The sequence below is a fragment of the Chionomys nivalis genome, chromosome X, assembly GCF_950005125.1.
Source record: "Chionomys nivalis chromosome X, mChiNiv1.1, whole genome shotgun sequence".
Taxonomy (NCBI): Eukaryota; Metazoa; Chordata; class Mammalia; order Rodentia; family Cricetidae; genus Chionomys; species Chionomys nivalis.
Genome location: NC_080112.1, coordinates 134409355 through 134427950, shown reverse-complemented (window position 1 = coordinate 134427950; position 18596 = coordinate 134409355). Strand labels below are relative to the sequence as shown.

The 18596-nt window shown below is 37.7% G+C and overlaps 1 protein-coding gene across 1 annotated transcript in view; it reads right to left on the bottom strand.

Moving 5' to 3' along the window:
* Positions 1 to 18596, bottom strand: part of Ppef1 (protein phosphatase with EF-hand domain 1) — a 99660-nt gene that overhangs the window by 49381 nt on the left and 31683 nt on the right. Inside the window, exons 5-6 of the mRNA XM_057759943.1 lie at positions 14800 to 14963; positions 3663 to 3777 (exon numbers count right to left, since the gene is read on the bottom strand). Of these exons, the coding sequence (XP_057615926.1) occupies positions 3663 to 3777; positions 14800 to 14963 (279 nt within the window). The remainder of the gene's footprint in view (positions 1 to 3662; positions 3778 to 14799; positions 14964 to 18596) is intronic.

The window sequence follows — 18596 nt, the reverse complement described above, 5'->3', positions numbered from 1 at the left end:
ACCCCAAGTGTTCTCATGGGATTGGGTTTTCACCTTGTGTTGATGATACTAATTGAATATGCACTTTGCTTCCGTGAACTTTTTCTTCCCCTCCTATGGTGCGAATGGGGGCAGGCAGCATCTGGAACCTGTTTTCTCTAGTCGTTCGTAGGGCTTCATTCCTTCTGAGCTAAACTCTATACTAAGAAATTTATGTTTATTTTCTTATTCAAACCTCAACAAGCATTTTATGAGATGCGTAGTAATGTCATTCTTATATTCCAAATGAGGCCCAGAGTAGTTAAGAAACGTGTATGTGTACGATCCTAGAATTCAAACCCAGCATATTCTCACCTCAAAATTAAAACTCAGAGTGATTTACTCTGTACTGCCTGTATTTTCATACTCAGGAGAGCAGCAAAAATACCTATCACAGGAAGCATTAACTCTCCAAGGACCTACCATAGAACCCAGGGAGTTAAAAACATGAACTCTTCAAAGACCTACTATAGAACCTAGGAAATTGCAGGCACTCAATATGTGGCATGCATTTAATTGCTAAATCCATAGCCATTCACAAAATCTAAATCATTGCTGGGTTTTGCTTTATTTTACTTCTAACTTTAAAAATTTAAAAAGTATGACTAGATAGTTGAAATTCTTTTGACAAGACAGTTATAGGGAAAAACAAATCCAACTAAGGGAAACTATTGAATATATGACTCATTAATTAAAAAATGAGTGACTATATGAATATTCAAAATTTCTATTTGGATAAATAGTTTTAAGTAAAATATCTATCCTTCATAATCTATGCTCAAAATTTGTATTCAACTTAATTACCATTTAATTTAATTTAGGAACTTTTTTCCCAGTTTAAAATCCCACAAGCAAGATAACTCAAGTCTATGTGACAGAAGCTTGAATTACACTAGAAAGAATAAAGCTTAAGTCCTACATCACCAGCACTTATTTATAAAATTGTCATGATATTAACAATAAAATAAAGGGGCATATTGATGTTAGTGGATACTTAAATGTCAATACCTTTAGATAGTCTCCCTCCAAAAGCTAAACAGTTAAAAACTTAATATATTTTGCTAATTATTTTGCTTTCCTAATTTTCTTCAGAGTCATTTGCCTTTTAAAAATATGAGTATTTTGGCAGTGGAGATGATTCAGTGAATATGGAGTTTGCTATTCAAGCCTGACAACCTGAGTTCAGGCCCCCATCAACCAAGTGAAAAACAGCGTGCAGTGGCACTCCTCTGTAACCTCAGTACTGGAGGCAGCAGAGCCAAGCAGAGTCCTGGAGCTCACTGGCCAGCCAGCCTTGCTAATTAGTGAGCCCCAGCTTCAGAGAAAGACCCTGTCTCAAAAAGTAAAGTGGACAGCAATGGAGAAAGACACCTATCATCAATCTCTGGTCTCCACACACATGCACACACACATTCCCACGTGCATGTGTGTGCACATGCATGTGCGAACACATACGCATACATACACACACGTACACACACACAGACACCACCACCACCACTGCCACTACCACCACCACCACCATAAACACCAGCAACACTACCATCAGCACACACAGAAATCTGAATATGAAGTACTACAACAGCTGCTGTGCTGAAATTCGAAGTTGTTCCAGCATATTAGGAGTTGAGGATTCTTGGTTTGAGTCACAGCAGACAGGAACAAAGAAAACTATAAAAAATATTTTTAGTCTCTAGTTGGACATAAGATCAACATGCAATGGGAAGGCAGACATAAAGATATTTTTCCTGCAAACAATGACATGAGTACAGAATTATGATTTGTAGCATGAATTGGAAACTAAACAACAAAACTTCAAGAAGCTAAGACAGAAGGATCAAGAGTTCAAGACCATCGTATATTACTCAGTGAGTTCCAGGAAAGCATCAGTAACAAATAAGACACAATCTAAAAATTATTTTTCTCAAAAATGAAGAGGGGGACAGAAAACACTAATTTACGTTAAGGAAATCTACTGGTTTTGGTTTTTCTCTTTGCCAAAGGCGCTATGTATGTTTGGGTGGGTGGGGCGATATGGAAATAAATGCCCCAAATGCAGGGTCCCTTAAATGAATGGACTTGCCCAGTCTACCTAGTCTCTGGTAGTTTTCTGATGATGGCAAGTGAAAAATAGCCAGACAAGTGCAAAGGTGGCCTTCTCCTTAGTCTGGAATGTAGCAGATCTCATTTTTAACCCTAACCCTATCACTGACTAGCTGAGCAAGTTGGGGTATAGGGTACTATATAGAAGTACATTGGCGACAATATGTATTTCCCTCTGGGCCTCTGTTTCACCCATAAGAACAGGATATGGGGCTGGGAATATAGTTAGTGACAGAGTGCTTGCCTGGCATGTGCAAGGTCCTGGGTTTAATCTCTAACACAGGAAAAAAAAGTTGAAAACTTTAACCAGAACATCTCTGTAAGAGATTTTTGGTTCTCATAGTGTGGAATTCTAAGACCTCCAGGCCCTCTAACTCATTTCTTCTTCTAGGGTGCAGTGGCACACATCTGTGACCTCATTGCCGCTAGATCCGCAAAGGCGACTGGGAGGTTAATGGAAAATGCACGGGAGCAGATCCTAACATCTGGTTTGGACTGTTAAAGTACATTCGACTAGAAAATCTAACCCCTGGCTTCAGAGACTTCACAGGTTGGCATGGTTTACTGAGCCTTTATTTCCATCAAAAGCAAAGCTTGCTACGGCTTTGAATAAAAGGTCTCTGTGCTGAGGTATATTATTGTCTTGAGAGATCTGGTGGCCTGATTAGGTTGAATTAAACCACTGGAGACTCTTCAAAAACCGGAGTCAAGCCATGTCATGAGGTATATACTGCAACACCAAGTTCCTGTCACCACTATGAGCTGCAGGGAATGGAAAGGGTTCAATTAGGTTGCCAAATCCACTTCTACCTGCCACCAGAAGAGAACGTGGGCTAAAAACTGATTTGGAAAATAACAATCACTGTTTTGTAACCTAAAGCCTTAATTAGAAGTTAGGGAATTGCTGTTCCTTCCATGCACCCCACTCTCAGACAGTGTAAGCACGCTGAGCACCAACTGTGATGAATTTCAATGTGTACTGTTTCTCCAAGCAATATCCTGCCAGGCTGGCCTATAAGATAACAAAATCTCCAATCTTGTTATTTAGAAGAACAAGAAACAGATTTTGGGGACATTCCCACTCCTTTAAAAACTGCAAAGACCAGTTGGAAAAAAAAAACTAAAACAACAGCCAAGGGCAGAAAAGAATTTAATCTCCACCCCGCGTTGGGTGTTTCTCTTCCCAGCTGAAGTGGCATGCATGCAGAGACCCACCTGGAAAAAGCAACATGGATGGAGATAATGAGAGCTAGGCAGAGGGCAAAGAACACTTATTCTACCCATCAGTGGCTTTCCATATTAAAATGCTATCTGCCTTTAGAAAAAGCAACAAGAGTTCTTTAATTTCCCACATAATTAATTCCTGCCAGCTGGTATGCAAAACAAAGACAAGATGGGGAACAGTATTATCATGATAGATAATTCTATATTAACATTTTCCCCTTAACACAATCCAATTTCCATAGTTTTCAAGTTAGGCAAATGACGCAGGACCAAGAGGCTCCGAAATATTAATGTGCCAACTCTCCTCCGAAACTTACCGCAGATTGTTATCTCCTTGGAGGGAAAGGTTTTTATGTGAGTGAAATTCGGCATTTGCTTCAGGACTTTCCTAGCTTCAAATAGCACCTCTAAGACGTAATGAGCATGAAGTGTCTGTGAAGGGGAGGCAGAGGAGATGGAGATAATGAACAAGGGCGAAAGACATGATTGTAGAAAACTGTAAAAACAAAGCGTATGAACACATTTCAGGATAATCCTTATTCTCAAATAGATTATTCTAACATAGTGTCTAGTACATAAAATGCCCTCAGCAGCTATTTGTAATTGAATAAATTAATGGTTCCTCAAATTATTAATAGTCTCGTGTTCTTTTTTTTTTTTTGACATTATCCCTTTGCTAAGAATATTTTTGATTATTTTTGGTTCTTAGATCCCAAGAGGAAAGATGGGGAAAATGGGGGTGAGGTTCACGTGCCTGAAGAAAGGGTTCAGACAAAAGACAGTCAGAATCATTTCAAAGGGAGGGAAAAAGGAAACAAGGAAGGAAAAGAAAAGCAGAGAGCCTGTGAATGAGGTGTAGCTCTTTATTTGGTGAGATACTCCACCACTCGTGTAGTAGGTGTTGCTGAGCATGGAGACCTCATGAGGCAGCCACACAAGCTCCCAAGACTCCTAAAGATGGCTCCAGAATTTGGTGTATAGAATGCTCAGGACAAGAAGCACATTGCAATAAAAGTCCAACTATAGAAAATAATCCAGGCTCAAAATACATGGACTATTTGCTACTGCCTTCCCATACTTCTCCAGTTACAGCATCCATAGGGTCATTGCTTCCTACACATTTACTCTGTGTTCTCCCTGAAGCTTTTAAAAATCTAATGTGTCTTTCTCCTTGGTTTTAAATTATGAATTTTCCAAACACATACTCCACAAAGAAAAGATAACAAATACATGATTATCACACAAACTTAACTGATATCAACACAGCTTTAAGAGTCAGATTGGCTTAGAATTGGGATGTTCAAGATGGTAGTCATTTGCAATATTAGATAACAGAGTGCTTAAAATGGAGGCTAGTGAGAATTGAGATGTGCTATAAAAACAAAATTTAGGCATGGCAGTGGTGGCACGCATACTAGGGAGGCGGAGGCAGGTGGATCTCTGAGTTCGAGGTCAACCTGGGCTACAGTGTGAGTTCCAGGACAGCCAGGACTACACAGAGATATCCTGTGTCAAACAACAACAACAAAGAATAAAATCCAAACTGGATTTCAAAGACTTGGTATGAAAATAAGCACAAGAAACCTCAATGATTTTAATATTATTATATATTAAGATGTTTTATATACTGAATTAAATATATTGTTAAAATTGATTTTGTCTTTTTTCTTTTTTTAATGTGAATACTAGAAAATTCTAAATATACGTTTCTATTAGACCATCATTTCCTGCCCATGTAAGTCTTCCCCCTATAATAGTATTCTAAAGACATTCAATCCCCATCCACATCTTATTACTTTCTACTTTTCTACTTATTTATTTAGGTTTGTAACTCAAGTTGGCTCAAGCATCATGACAACCCTCCTGCCTCAGCTTCCCAAGTCTTTGGATTAACATTTTCTTCGTAGTTTTACATTTTGTTAGATATTTTATTGGGGAGCACATACACGACACAGCACGTGTGGGAAGGTCAGAGGACAACTTATGAGAGCTGTTTCTCTCCTTCCACCATATTCTTCAGCTTGGTGGTATCTGCCTTTGCCTACTGATCAATCTCAATGGCCCCTGGACAAATATTTTTAAAGAATGGGCAAAAATGCTTTTTACTGTCTTGTTTCTGTCTGTACATTTAATCTACAGATTTCTAATGCTGGTTTAACGTGCAATTGTAGCTTTTCTGGCCCATTGTACCACTCTCAGAGTAACTGCATCTAAAGGCATGTTTCTTTTCTTTTTTATTTTATTTACTTATATCTTGTGTATATATATTCTTCATGTACACCTATATGCCAGAAGAGGGCATCAGGTCCTATTATAGATGGTTGTGAGTCACCATGTGGTTGCTGGGAATTGAACTTCTGGAAGAGCAGCCAGTGCTCTTAACTGCCGAGCCATCTTTCCAGTTCTCATTTTGTTTTCTTATGTTAACAAATTTCACTGAAAATATCTTATGAACAGAAAATTCTTAATATTAATATAATTTTCTCTTTTCCTGTTTTAGTTTTTTGAGACAGGGTTCCTCTGTGTAGCCCTGGCTGTCCTGGAACTTGCTTTGTAGACCAGGCTGGCCTAGAACTCACTGAGATTTGCCTGCCTCTGCCTCCCAAGTGCTGGGAATAAAGAAAGGCTCACGCCATCACCACCTGGCCTAATATAGTTTTCTTGAGAATCCTTAAGATTGGATAAAATAACTTGGTCAATATTAGTACTTGCTTAGAAAGCTATATATCAGCAGGATTACAATTGTTATGTTAAAAATGTTAAATATTTAAAGTAGTTTATTCAAATGTTGCCTTTTGCATTTATAAATATATCAGATAAAAGAATCACCTAAATATTAGCATTATCATAAAAGGATTCAAGGAAGAAACTTCTACTTTGAAAGGATATTATCTTCTTTGTGTGTGTTTGTGTGTGTAGTAATGTGTATATGTGTTTGTATGTATGAGAGAGAGAAAAAAACAGAGAAACAGAGAGACAGAGGAAGATGAGACAAAGAGAGAGATCGGTTGTCGTAGAACTAGCTATGTAGACTAAGTTAGTCTTGAACTTGGAGCAATCCTTCTGTCTCTGGCTTCATACCAAGTTCTGGAATGCAGACATATGCTATCATGTCTGGCTTATTTCTGTTTTTAAGTTGTTTGTTGAAACAGGGTCTCACTATATAGCCTTGACTGACCTAGAAGTCATTATATAGGCCAAGTTAGCCTTGAACTTATAGTGACCCTATTGCCTCCGCCTCCCAAGTACTGGGATTAAAAGCATGTGTCACCATAAATGGCTCAAGTAGTTTTTAAATGACAAACAATATATTGTTTTTACTGAATTAAAAAAAATCATTAAAAAGGAGGTGGAATAAACAGGGCAGTAGTGGCACACACCTTTAACCCCAGCACTTGGGAGCCAGAGACATGCAGATCTTTGTGAGTTTGAGGCCAGCCTGGTCTACAGAGCAAGTTCCAGGATGGGTTCCAAAAGATACAGAGAAACCCTGTCTCAAAATAACCCAAAAAGGGGGGGGGCATGGAATAATGAAAAATATTTTCCCTTTTAATTTCTGTCCCTAGAGATAGCTAATGTTGATAATGTTTTGAGTATCTTTCCCCCAAATATTTTTTGCTTATGAGCATATAAAAATTAATATAACCATACATTAATATTCAAATGTGGGTATAAATGTTCAATCCCTTAACTAAACGTGATATTATACATCAAAGTAACTGTCCATTAACCTAAAAATTGGGACTAAAGCACATGGATGAACTCTAACAGTGTCATGACAAGTGAAAGAAGCCAGACACCAAGGGCCATGTCTGTTCCACTAATATGAAATATCCAGATTAGTGGCTGCTAATGAGTAGAAAGTTTCATTTTGAGATGACAAAAACATTTGGAAAATAGGAGTCCTTGCCCAGTATATACAAGGCTGTGGGTTCAATCACTAATACTGAAAAATAAATATATATTTTTTAAAAGTTCTAGGACTAAATAGCATTGACAGTTGGATAGCATTTTAATATACCCCCAATCCATCTTCTTTGCAATTGCTGTAACAAAACAACAGGACCAAGGGAATTACGGTTCCAGAGGATGAGAGTTCATGACTGTCATAGCAGGGAGCATAGCAGCAGGCAGGCAGGCCGGTACTGAGGCAGTAGCTGAGTGCTCAGGTCTCCGCAATCAACAAGAACTAGGCAGAGAGAATGGCTCTAGTCTTTTAAATTTCAAAGCCCACCCCAAGTGATACCCTCTCCAATAAGCCACACCTTCTAATCTCTTCAAACAGTTTCATCAATGTGTGTGTGTTGGGGGGAACAAATATTCAAATATATTGGCCTATGGGGGCCATTCTTATTCAGACCACCATAGCCACCAAAGCATATACTTTGAAATAATTAAAATGACCAATTTTATGGGATTTTTATCTCAATTTTAAATATGTATTTCTCTATTTTTACAAATGAGAACACATTATATACAATGCTTAACATTGATTCCTCTTTTAATATAATTTTTTCCATATTTATAGAGCCCAAATCATCAAACATCTATATAATGGTTGTATATTTTATCTACTTGAACATACTATCCATGTTTGTTTTAACTCGGCCTCTAATGATGTAATTATTTAAATACTCTACAAGTCTGTTGCCATTGTTTCTTATTTGCCTCAGTTTTATTTCTTGTATTTTGTATCCTCATAGGCCTGGTTATATTGATACTGAGTTCTGGATATTATATATGAAAAACTATAAAAATATTTTAGGCCTATTTTCTCCCAGAGAATTTAAATTTGCTGCTGGCAGGTGGCCAGAAGAACTAGCTATCTAGTGTGATCTCAAATCATTTTTAGGAATTAGATGATTCAAAGGCCTGCTGCACTTCCAGCAAAGCCAATCTACCACTTCCAGTTCGCTCTTATTTCTGGGCTATGCCTTCTAGCGTCCTAATCTGAGAATGAGGGTTTGGGATGATGTCAGAGAAAAGGGTAGTATAGGGAAATCCAAGACCCAATCTTTCCAGAGAAATATTGAAAAATCAAGCAAAATTTATTTTACTTTATTTTCCTTTCCCTTTTTCTCTCTTGCTTGCTCTTGTCTTTTGGTGTTTAAGGCAATCTCTGTTAAAATATTAACTGTACACAAGCTATAGGAACAAGCTGTAGTAACAAAACTGTTCACAACCAGACTTAATAGACATCTATAAAACACTTTACCCAGCAAAAGAACATTATACATTTACCTTAAACACATGTGGAAAATTCTCCAGGGTAGACTAGATGATAGGCCACAAAATAAGCCTCAGAATTTTTTTTATCTTTTTAAAAGTTTTTTTTTAAATTTATTTGATTTTTTTAAAAAATACCAATCCAACTATTCACTCCTTCCCCTTCTCCCATCTCCTCCACATACCCTCCCACTCCACCCCCATCCACTCCTCAGAGAGGGTAAGGCACATTGCTTTGTGGAAGGTCCAAGGCCCTCCCTACTATATCTAGGCTGAGCAAGGTATCCATCCAAAGAGAACAGGATTCCAAAAAGCCAGTACAAGCAGTAGGGATAAATCCTGGTGCCACTGCCAGTGGCCCAGTAGTCTGCCCCAGCCATACAACTGTCAACCACATTTAACATGGATTTTGCATGCAATGGATGGAATTAGAAAACACTATCCTGAGTGAGGTAACCCAGACCCAAAAAGATGAATATGGTAAGTACTCATAAGTGGATACTAGCTATAAACAAAGGATATTGAGCCTCAGAATATTTTTTAAAAATTAAGATTGAAAGCAAGCAGAGTAGCTTCTCTGATCAGAATGGAAAGAAATCAGTAGCAAAATTACCAAATTTATAAATATGTGAAAATTATACAACAAATCCCTAACCAATGGGTTAAAAAAGACAAAGTATAAAAAATTAGGACATGAGCAGAAATGAAAGCACAATGTACCAAAACTTACAGGATATAGAAACAAACATGCTCAAAAAAGAAATATATATTGCATTTTTTTTTTAAAAAAAAGGCTCTTAAATCATTAACATAAGGCTTTAAGGTGGGATGGAGAGCTAGCTCATTAGTCAAGAGCATGTGCTGCTCTTGCAGAGGACCCAGGTTTGGTTCCAGCACCTAGATGATGGCTCACAACCATCCATTACTCCAGTTCCTGCGACTCCAATGCCATGATGCCTTTTCTGATCTCTGTGGGTGTGATGCACTCCCACACATAAAAAGTAAAAGACAAGCACAATCAGCAGGTGGGACTTCTGCAGGCAGGCTGATCCCCTACCCCCACCACACATGGGACTCTGTAACCTACAAGCCCCACTCAGGCCCCAAAGCCACAGAACCCATCCCCACAAACAGCCCTTCCTCACGCATCAGTGACCCCCAAGGCATAGGCACCACAAGAACAGATTCGAGGAAGAGGTGGATGATTGGTCTCCTGGTTGTACAACTGAGGTCTCTAGGTCTTAGGCCTTGGGGTACATTCTGTGCCCCTACCCCTCCCATCACAACCCCAGCAGCCAGTCAACAGGGAAGGCTACTGCAGACAGGCTGCTTCGCCATCCCTACCACCCACTGGGCCCTATAGCCTACAAGTCCCACTCCACCCCTACAAACCCATGGAACCCATTATGTCCCCCATCTCTGCCAACCATTCCCCAAGGCACTAGTGACCCAGAGGCACAGACACCACCTGCACAGATTGGAGGAAGAATCAACACCTGTATCTATAATTACCCCAAACCCAGATGGGTAGACGGCAGTGTAAGAATACATTCAAAAAAATAAAAAACAACATAGCACCACCAAAACTTAGTGGTTCTACGACAGCAAGAACTGAACATCCCAACACAGATGAAATAGAAGAAAACAACCTTAAAAATAGCTTTAAGATGATGATAGAGGCCCTTAGATAGGAAATGAAAAATTCCCTTAAAGAAATGGAGGGAAAGATGAACAAAAAATCTGAAAAAATCAATAAAGCCCTTAAAGAAGACAATAAAAAACAATCAAACAGGTGAAGGAAAAAATTCAAGACTTGAAAATTGAAATAGAGACAATAAAGAAGACACAAACTGACGGAATTCTGGAAATGGAAACTGTGGGTAAAGAAACAGGAACTACACGGGCAGTGGTGGCGCACGCCTTTAATCCCAGCACTCGGGAGGCAGAGGCAGGCGGATCTCTGTGAGTTCGAGGCCAGCCTGGTCTACAAGAGCTAGTTCCAGGACAGGAACCAAAAGCTATGGAGAAACCCTGTCTCGAAAAAATCCAAAAAAAAAAAAGAAAGAAAAAGAAAAAAGAAACAGGAACTACAGATGCAAGCATAACCCAAGAGATGGAAGAGATATCTCAGGTGTTGAAGATACAATAGAAGTAGATTTATCAGTCAAATAAAACACCAAATCCAACAAATTCTTAACACAAAACATCCAGGAAATCTGGGACACCATGAAGAGACCAAACCTAATAATAATAGGTATAAAAGAAGGAGAACTCCATCTCAAAGGCACAGAAAATATATTCAACAAAATCATAGAAGAAAACTTTCCCAACCTAAAGAAGGACATACTTATGAAGATACAAGAAACTTACAGAATACCAAATGCACTGGACTAAAAAAAAAGTCTCCTTGCCACATAATAATCAAAACACTAAACATATAGAATAAAGAAAGATTATTAAGAGCTATAAAGGAAAAAGGTCAAGTAGCACATAAAGGCAGACCAATCAGAATAATATCTGACTTCTCAATGGAGAATCTGAAAGCCAGAAAGTCCTGGACAGATGTTATGCAGACACTAAGAGACCACAGATGCCAGCCTAGACTACTATACCTAGCAAAGCTTTTAATCACCATAGATGGAGAAAACAAGATTTTAAACAATATCTATCCACAAATCCAGTTTTACAGAAAGTACTAGAAAAAAACCTTCAACCCAAGGAAGTTAGCAGCATCCACAAAAACACAGGCAATAGATAGTACTACACCAGCAAATCATAAAGAAAGAAAGCACACATACAGATTACCACCACCACCAACAAAACCACGAAATAACAGGAATTAACAATCACCAATCATTAATATCCCTTAATATCATTGGACTCAATTCACCTACAAAAAGGCACAAGATAACATAATAGGTATAAAACCAAGAGCATATGAGAAACACACCTCAACTTCAAAGACAGACATTACCTCAGAATAAGGGGTTGGGAAAAAATTTTCCAATCAAATGGACCTAAGAAGCAAGCTGGTGTGGCTATCCTAATATCTAACAAAATAGACTTCAAACTAAAATCAATCAAAAGAGATGAAGGACATTTCATATTCATTACAGGAAAAATCCATCAAGATGAAATATCAATTCTGAACACTTATACCCCAAATATAAGGGTACCCACATTTATAAAAAAAAATTACTAAAGCTTAAAACACACACACTAATAGTGGGAGACTTCAATACCCCACTCTCACCAATGGACAGGTCTGCCAGACAAATTTAACAGAGAAATAAGAGAACTAACAGATGTTATGACTCAAATGGGCTTAACAGTCATCTATAGAATATTCCACCCAAACACAAAAAGAATATACCTTCTTCTCAGCACTCATGGAATCGTCTCTAAAATTGACCACATATTTGCTTACAAAGCAAATCTCAATAGATACAAAAATTTGGAATAACTTCCTGTATCTTATCAGATCACCATGATTTAAAGTTAAAATACAACAACAACACAAATTACTGAAAACCTACAAACTCATGGAAACTGAATAATGCTCAACTGAATTACCCCCGGGTCAAGGAAGAAATAAGAAAGAAATCAAGGACTTCCTAGAATTCAATGAAAATGAAGGCACAACCTACCCAAACTTATGGGACACTATGAAAGCAGCACTAAGTGGAAAGTTCATAGCACTAAGTGCCTACATAAAGAAGTTGGAGAAATCTCATACTAGTGACTTAACAGCACACCTGAAAGCTCTAGAACCAAAGAAGCAAACTCACCCCGGAGTAGACAACAGGAAATAATAAAATTGAGGGCTGAAATCAATAAAAAAGAAAGAAAGAAAACAATACAAAGAATCAATGAAACAAAGAGTTGGTTCTTCAAGAAAATCAACAAGGAAAACAAATCCTTATCCAAACTAACCAAAAGACAGAGAGAGAATATGCAAAATAATAAAATCAGAAATGAAAAAGGGGACATAACAAACAAGGGGGAAAATCAGAGAATAATTAAGTCGTACTTAAAAAACCTGTCTTCCACAAAACTGGAAACTCTAAAAGAAATGGATAATTTTCTGGATAGGTATCACATACCAAAACTAAATCAAAACCAGATTTAAATAGACCTATAACCCCTGTGGATTTAGAAGCAGTCATTAAAAGTCTCCCAACCAAAAAAAAGCCCAGGGTCAGATGGTTTCAGCACAGAATTCTACCAGATTCTCGAAGAAGAGCTAATGCCTGTACTCCTCAAATTATTCCACACAATAGAAACAGAAAGAACTTTGTCAAACTCTTTTTATGAGGCTACAGTTTACCCTGCATTCCAAGTCACACAAAGATACAGCAGAGAAAGAGAATTACAGACCAATTTCCCTCATGAACATTGATGCAAAATTATTCAATAAAATACTGGCAAACCAAATCCAAGAATACATAAAAAATTATCCACTATGAGCAAGTAGGTTTCATTCCAGAGATTCAGTGATGGCTCAACATACAAAATTCTGTCAATGTAATCCAACTTATAAAGAAATTGAAAGAAAAGAAACCACATGGGTGGGTAGAAGGTAGAGGGGGGAGAAAGGGAGGGAGAGGGAAATGTGGTTGGTATGTAAAAGGAATAAAAAAATTAAATAAAAAATAAACAGAAATCAAATAAATGGAAAGAATGATTTAATGCATTAGAAAAAGAATAGACTGAACTCAAAGCTAACAGTTGAATGAAAATAAGGATTATGGTAGAGATAAAAGCATTTTTTTTTTTGATTTTCAAGACAGGGTTTCTCCGTAGCTTTTTGGTTCCTGTCCTGGAACTAGCTCTTGTAGACCAGGCTGGCCTCCCAGAGATCCGCCTGTCTCTGCCTCCCGAGTGCTGGGATTAAAGGCGTGCGCCACCACCGCCCGGTGAGATAAAAGCATTTTTAAAAGAGCAATCAGGAGCCGGGCGGTGGTGGCGCACGCCTTTAATCCCAACACTCGGGAGGCAGAGGCAGGCGGATCTCTGGGAGTTCGAGGCCAGCCTGGTCTACAAGAGCTAGTTCCAGGACAGGCTCCAAAGCCACAGAGAAACCCTGTCTCAAAAAACCAAAAAAAAAAAAAAAAAAAAAAAAAAAGGCAATCAGGAGTCAACCATAATTGATTCTTTAAAAACCATCAACAATTTTTTCTAAAAAAATTCTTTAGCTATAGTAAAGTAAGTGTGGCAAGGGAAGGAGAGAAGGGGGGAGGGAGGGATGAGGGAAAGACAGAGAAAGAATGAACTGGGGTATATAGAGGTAAAAAATCAGAACAAAGTGAGAAATCACTATCAACATTCAAGACATTTCAAAGGGTTATGGCAAAACTATGAGTTACGTATACCAATAAGTTTGGTAAGTTGGATGAAATAAAACCACCAAATTAAATAATAAGTATCAAAAAGTGGAGTAGGTAGAACCCTTATATATAGCTGGTAGAAATGTAAAACTGTTCAGCTGCTTGCAGAAAAACTTGAGCAGTTATTCAAAAACTTAGACGTAGAGTTAGCTATATAACCCCAGAATTCCTCTCCTAGGCATATACACAACCAAGTGAATGGGGACATGTCCAGAAAAAATTTGTATGTGAATTTGATGGCAGCATTATTTATAGGAGCCAAAAGGTATAAAATATTCAAATATCAATATGCTGAGAAATCAGTAAACAAATGTGTAGTATACAATGAAATATTATGCAGCCATAAAAAGAAATGATGTGTTGATATGTGCTCCAACATGGGCAAATATTAGAAACACTGCGTTTAGTGAAGGAAGCCAAACCAAAAAAAAAAAAAAACCAATATAATACAACTTCATTCATGTATATGAAATATCTGGAATAGGCAAATCAGCAGAGACTGAGAATGGAACAGTAGCTATTTAGGGGAAAGGAAGGAATAATAGCTGGAAATGATAAAAATGTTCTATAATTAGTGCTAATATGTATACAACCCTGTGACTACATTAAAATTGTTGAGCCATATACTTTTAAATAAAAACTGTACAGTTTGTACACTCTTCTCAGAAGATGAACAGGGAGATGCTGCAGGCACCCGAGGAGACATCTATTTTTTAGGTTAAACAAAGAGAGTAACTGTCACACAATGTAAACCATTCCCATGGAAATACATGTCACAACATTTTCACCCATGCATCTGATAGGTGTGAACAAGAACCAGAGCAGCTTCTGTTGAGGTTACCTGGTGTTTCTTGAAGGCCCGAAGAAGTAAATCAATGTCAGTAAACGTGAGAGGAAACTGTAGCCGAGGACCATCGTAAGAGTCGGGCACTTCTATCAACCCCAAATACTCCTGTCTATCCTTGTTTTCCTGCATATGTTTTTCAAAAAGTCGACTTGCTAATGCTGGAAAGGAAAGATAAAGAGGTATCAGATGGGGATTCCGCAGTCTAATGCTTCAAAAACCACTCTTAAATATCTGTGCAAGACACTATACTACTATGAATGCCGACAGAGCGCACATAAAACTATGATGAATATCTAATTCTGAAGTTGGTAGCCGCCATCATCCCTTTCTGGAACTATGCTTCATCAAAGCAGTGAGTCCATAATCAATGGGGAGAAGACCACAAAGCACATGAAAAACTGGTCAGTCAAGGTATTTTGATGTTCTGAAGTTGAAGTCTGATTCTTTGGTTCACTCTTACCAGATCCTTACAAGCAAGGCTAAAAGTATGAACAATGCGCTGCATTTGGTTCAAGCAGCTGCTGCTATTCATGATCTACACGAAATTAAACCGCAACATTCAATTTTCCCCTTGTTAAAGACTTCAGAGGATTTTACTTAGCTTTAATTGATTTGTTTCTATGTACAATGTTTCTTCTGTGGTTTTCTTTTTTTCTTGGGAACAAAGCAGATAAAACTTAAATGACAAACCATAGGCAAAAATAACCAAAGGCCACTCCCTCTCTTAGATATTTCTGTATGGTAATAGTCTGCCAGCATTGCCCGTTTACTAAGGCAATTTAGTATGGCTGAGACACACAATCATTTCTTGCCAAGTTGCCTATGAAACAGGCCCCTGAACAGAAACCTAGCCAATTCAGGCAGAGAAAGGTGCAAGAGAATGTGCTAGAGTAGCTGCAAAGTGGCCTCAAGATTGCATCCTAACTTCTATCCGTGCTTCTTACAATGTGATCTTCATCAAGAGTATCTTTCCCTTGCTTTCGAGATGAGTTAGGCTAATTACTTTAAACTATTCTGAAAAACTGTGGTTCAAGAGCTACCTACCAGCTCCAAGTCCAGGTCTCAAGAGGCCTTATATGATTCCATGCTCTCTGTTTGGGAACACAGCCATTTTCACTCAGCCCAAGTTTTCCTACCGAAAGGCCATGATTAAATGGAACAGGGCAGCTAAACCGAGCCAAGGATGTCCTAGATCAGCTAATAGCCAGCAGATCTCTAGACGCATCAATAAACTCCAGCCAATATTAAAAAATCTGTCAAATCGACTGTGCCAATGTCAGAAGTGTTCAGCTAACTTATAGACTTGCTAGGAAAAAAAACACATTTTTTTTCCTATGTCACTGAGATATTGTGGCTCCTTTGAGGTATTATAACCACATGTTTGTTATTAAGGCTATCACCCTAAGTTCTCTGCAAAAAAACAAAAACCATATCTTTTCTGAATATCTGAAGTTGGTCACCTATAAAAGATAGGATGCTATCTGATGTAGACAGAGTATATGTTTTCCATGGTCAATTATGATGAGCAGTAAGTCAAGAAGTAAATTTGAAAACTTGTTCTAAACTAGGAAATAACATTTAACAATTTCATTAAAATATATTCTAAATTGTTATGTAATCCCAGTGTGTTTTGGTGAGAGTAGATAATACTTTATAAAAAGTGGAACTGAGCTATAATAACATCTGTATTCAATGTGGTCAGCAGACATCATTTTTCTCCTTTGATTTTGGTCTGATATTTAGGGAAAACTGAATTTTTCAATTTATGCTAGAAACCAGAAATGCAGGCCATCCTGTTTAATTTGATTTCAGATTCATCATGTAGGCAGTGAAGCCTAAATAGTCTCCTTAACTCCCCTAATGATCATGCCATCCATTTTATTTGGGAATTGTCCTTCTGCAAAGGAAAGATGACATATCAGGCAACTCTTAGGAATATCACACCCCTGTCCACAGAAACCCCAACAGTTTTACTGCATCAGCTAACAGAGACAAAGTTTTTGTAATAGACTCTAAGAAAGAAAGCGAACATGGAGCACATGTGATTAGAACTGAGGGACCTTGTGAGGTATGTTTATGGCATGACTGTAGTGTTCATGGAAGAGACTGTATAACTTTTGAAATGCACCTGACTAAAACATGGATGCTAGCAGAAAAGAGAAAGAAGTTGAGTATATAGATTTATAGATGCCAATACATATGGAGAACCCCCCCTCCCCACATGCGGCCCCTTTCCAAGTCTTCAGAAGCTTGGCAGCCTGGGGAGTCACTTTCTGTTGTCTCCATCTTCAGTGTAACGGTCTCTTTAGGCTTAGTCATACAATAAGACATGGCCAAAGACATCTCTAATTTAAAACACTAGCCCTGGATCACATATCTGCTTATATGGACATGTCTACATTTATTGCTCCTAGTATTTTCTTCTACCCTGGGACAATCCTTTCTTCTTTATCTTTATGTTTTGGATAATTTATCTTCATCCTTCAAAACTCAGCAGGCTTCCCAGGTCGGGTCCCAAACTCTACCGTTTCAATAACAAAATTGATGAAGATGATGATGATCACGACAATGACAAAAAGACAATAGATAGCTCTGACTTACTGCATGCTTGCTACGTAGCAGGCAGTGTTATAAGAAGGTGAGGGTTGTTATTTTCTCATTAAATACGTTGATATTGATAAATAAGAAACTACATCAACAATAAAGACTGTTGATTGTGCATTAACCAAAAGAATTAATTTTAATAGATCACGAAAAATGCTAACTTTTTTAATTTAGGAAAATATTCTATTTCCCTGGTCACTGCCTTCACACATGCTGCCATTTCTCCCCTTCCCATTGGCTAGTAACAAATACATTTTATCAATGCTAGTCAGTGATGAAAACTCGAGTTCAATTATTTTAAGAACAAAACAAAATATTCTTTTAAAATCAATAGCTTAGTATAGTCCTTTCTTCCAGATATTTAATGACCCTTATTTCATAAGAAGTTTAATGATAAATTAATGCAAATTCCACTTCTCTAAGTCAATTCTTCAGTAAAACTATGCAATATGAAATATTTGAGATTAGTTTATTTTAATTTTGGTTTGTGTATATGAATTTCTGCCTGCACATATATCTTTGCATCACATATATATCTGGTGTCCACAGAAGATGACATTGGTCTCCCTGGCATTGGAGTTACTGAAGATTGTGAGCTGGCATGTGAAATGAACCCGGGCCCTCTGCAAGAGCAGCAAATTCTCTTCACTGTTGAGCTATTTCTCCAGCTCCAATATCAAGTATTAATCTATATTAAATCATTATCCTTCTGTTGGGTTTTTAGCAAGACGAAACTTAGTAACAGAGATTCTCTTCTAATAACTAGTGTGTATAATGTATAAAAACTGAGTCTTAAATTTATTCCTCTGGCTGTCCTGGAACTCACTTTCTAGACCAGGCTGGCCTTGAACTCACGGAGATCCAGTTTCCTCTGTCTCCTGAGTGCTGGGATTAAAGTTGTGCAGTATCGCTGCCTGGCTTGCTTTAACATTTCTAACATATATATTGCCCTTGTTGCCCATAACTAATAAACAATAATTCAATGAATGCAAGCAATATATGAAAAGTCATACAACATTTAATTGGAATTAATCCTTAGTTATTTGATTTATAACTTTGTAAACACAGATCTAAACTAATTAAATATAATAAAATATTAACACAAACAAATGATACTTATACAAGTTGTTATAAGAAAATAACTTTTAAACCCTTGCCTTCACCCATGTTGCCATTTCTCTGTTTCC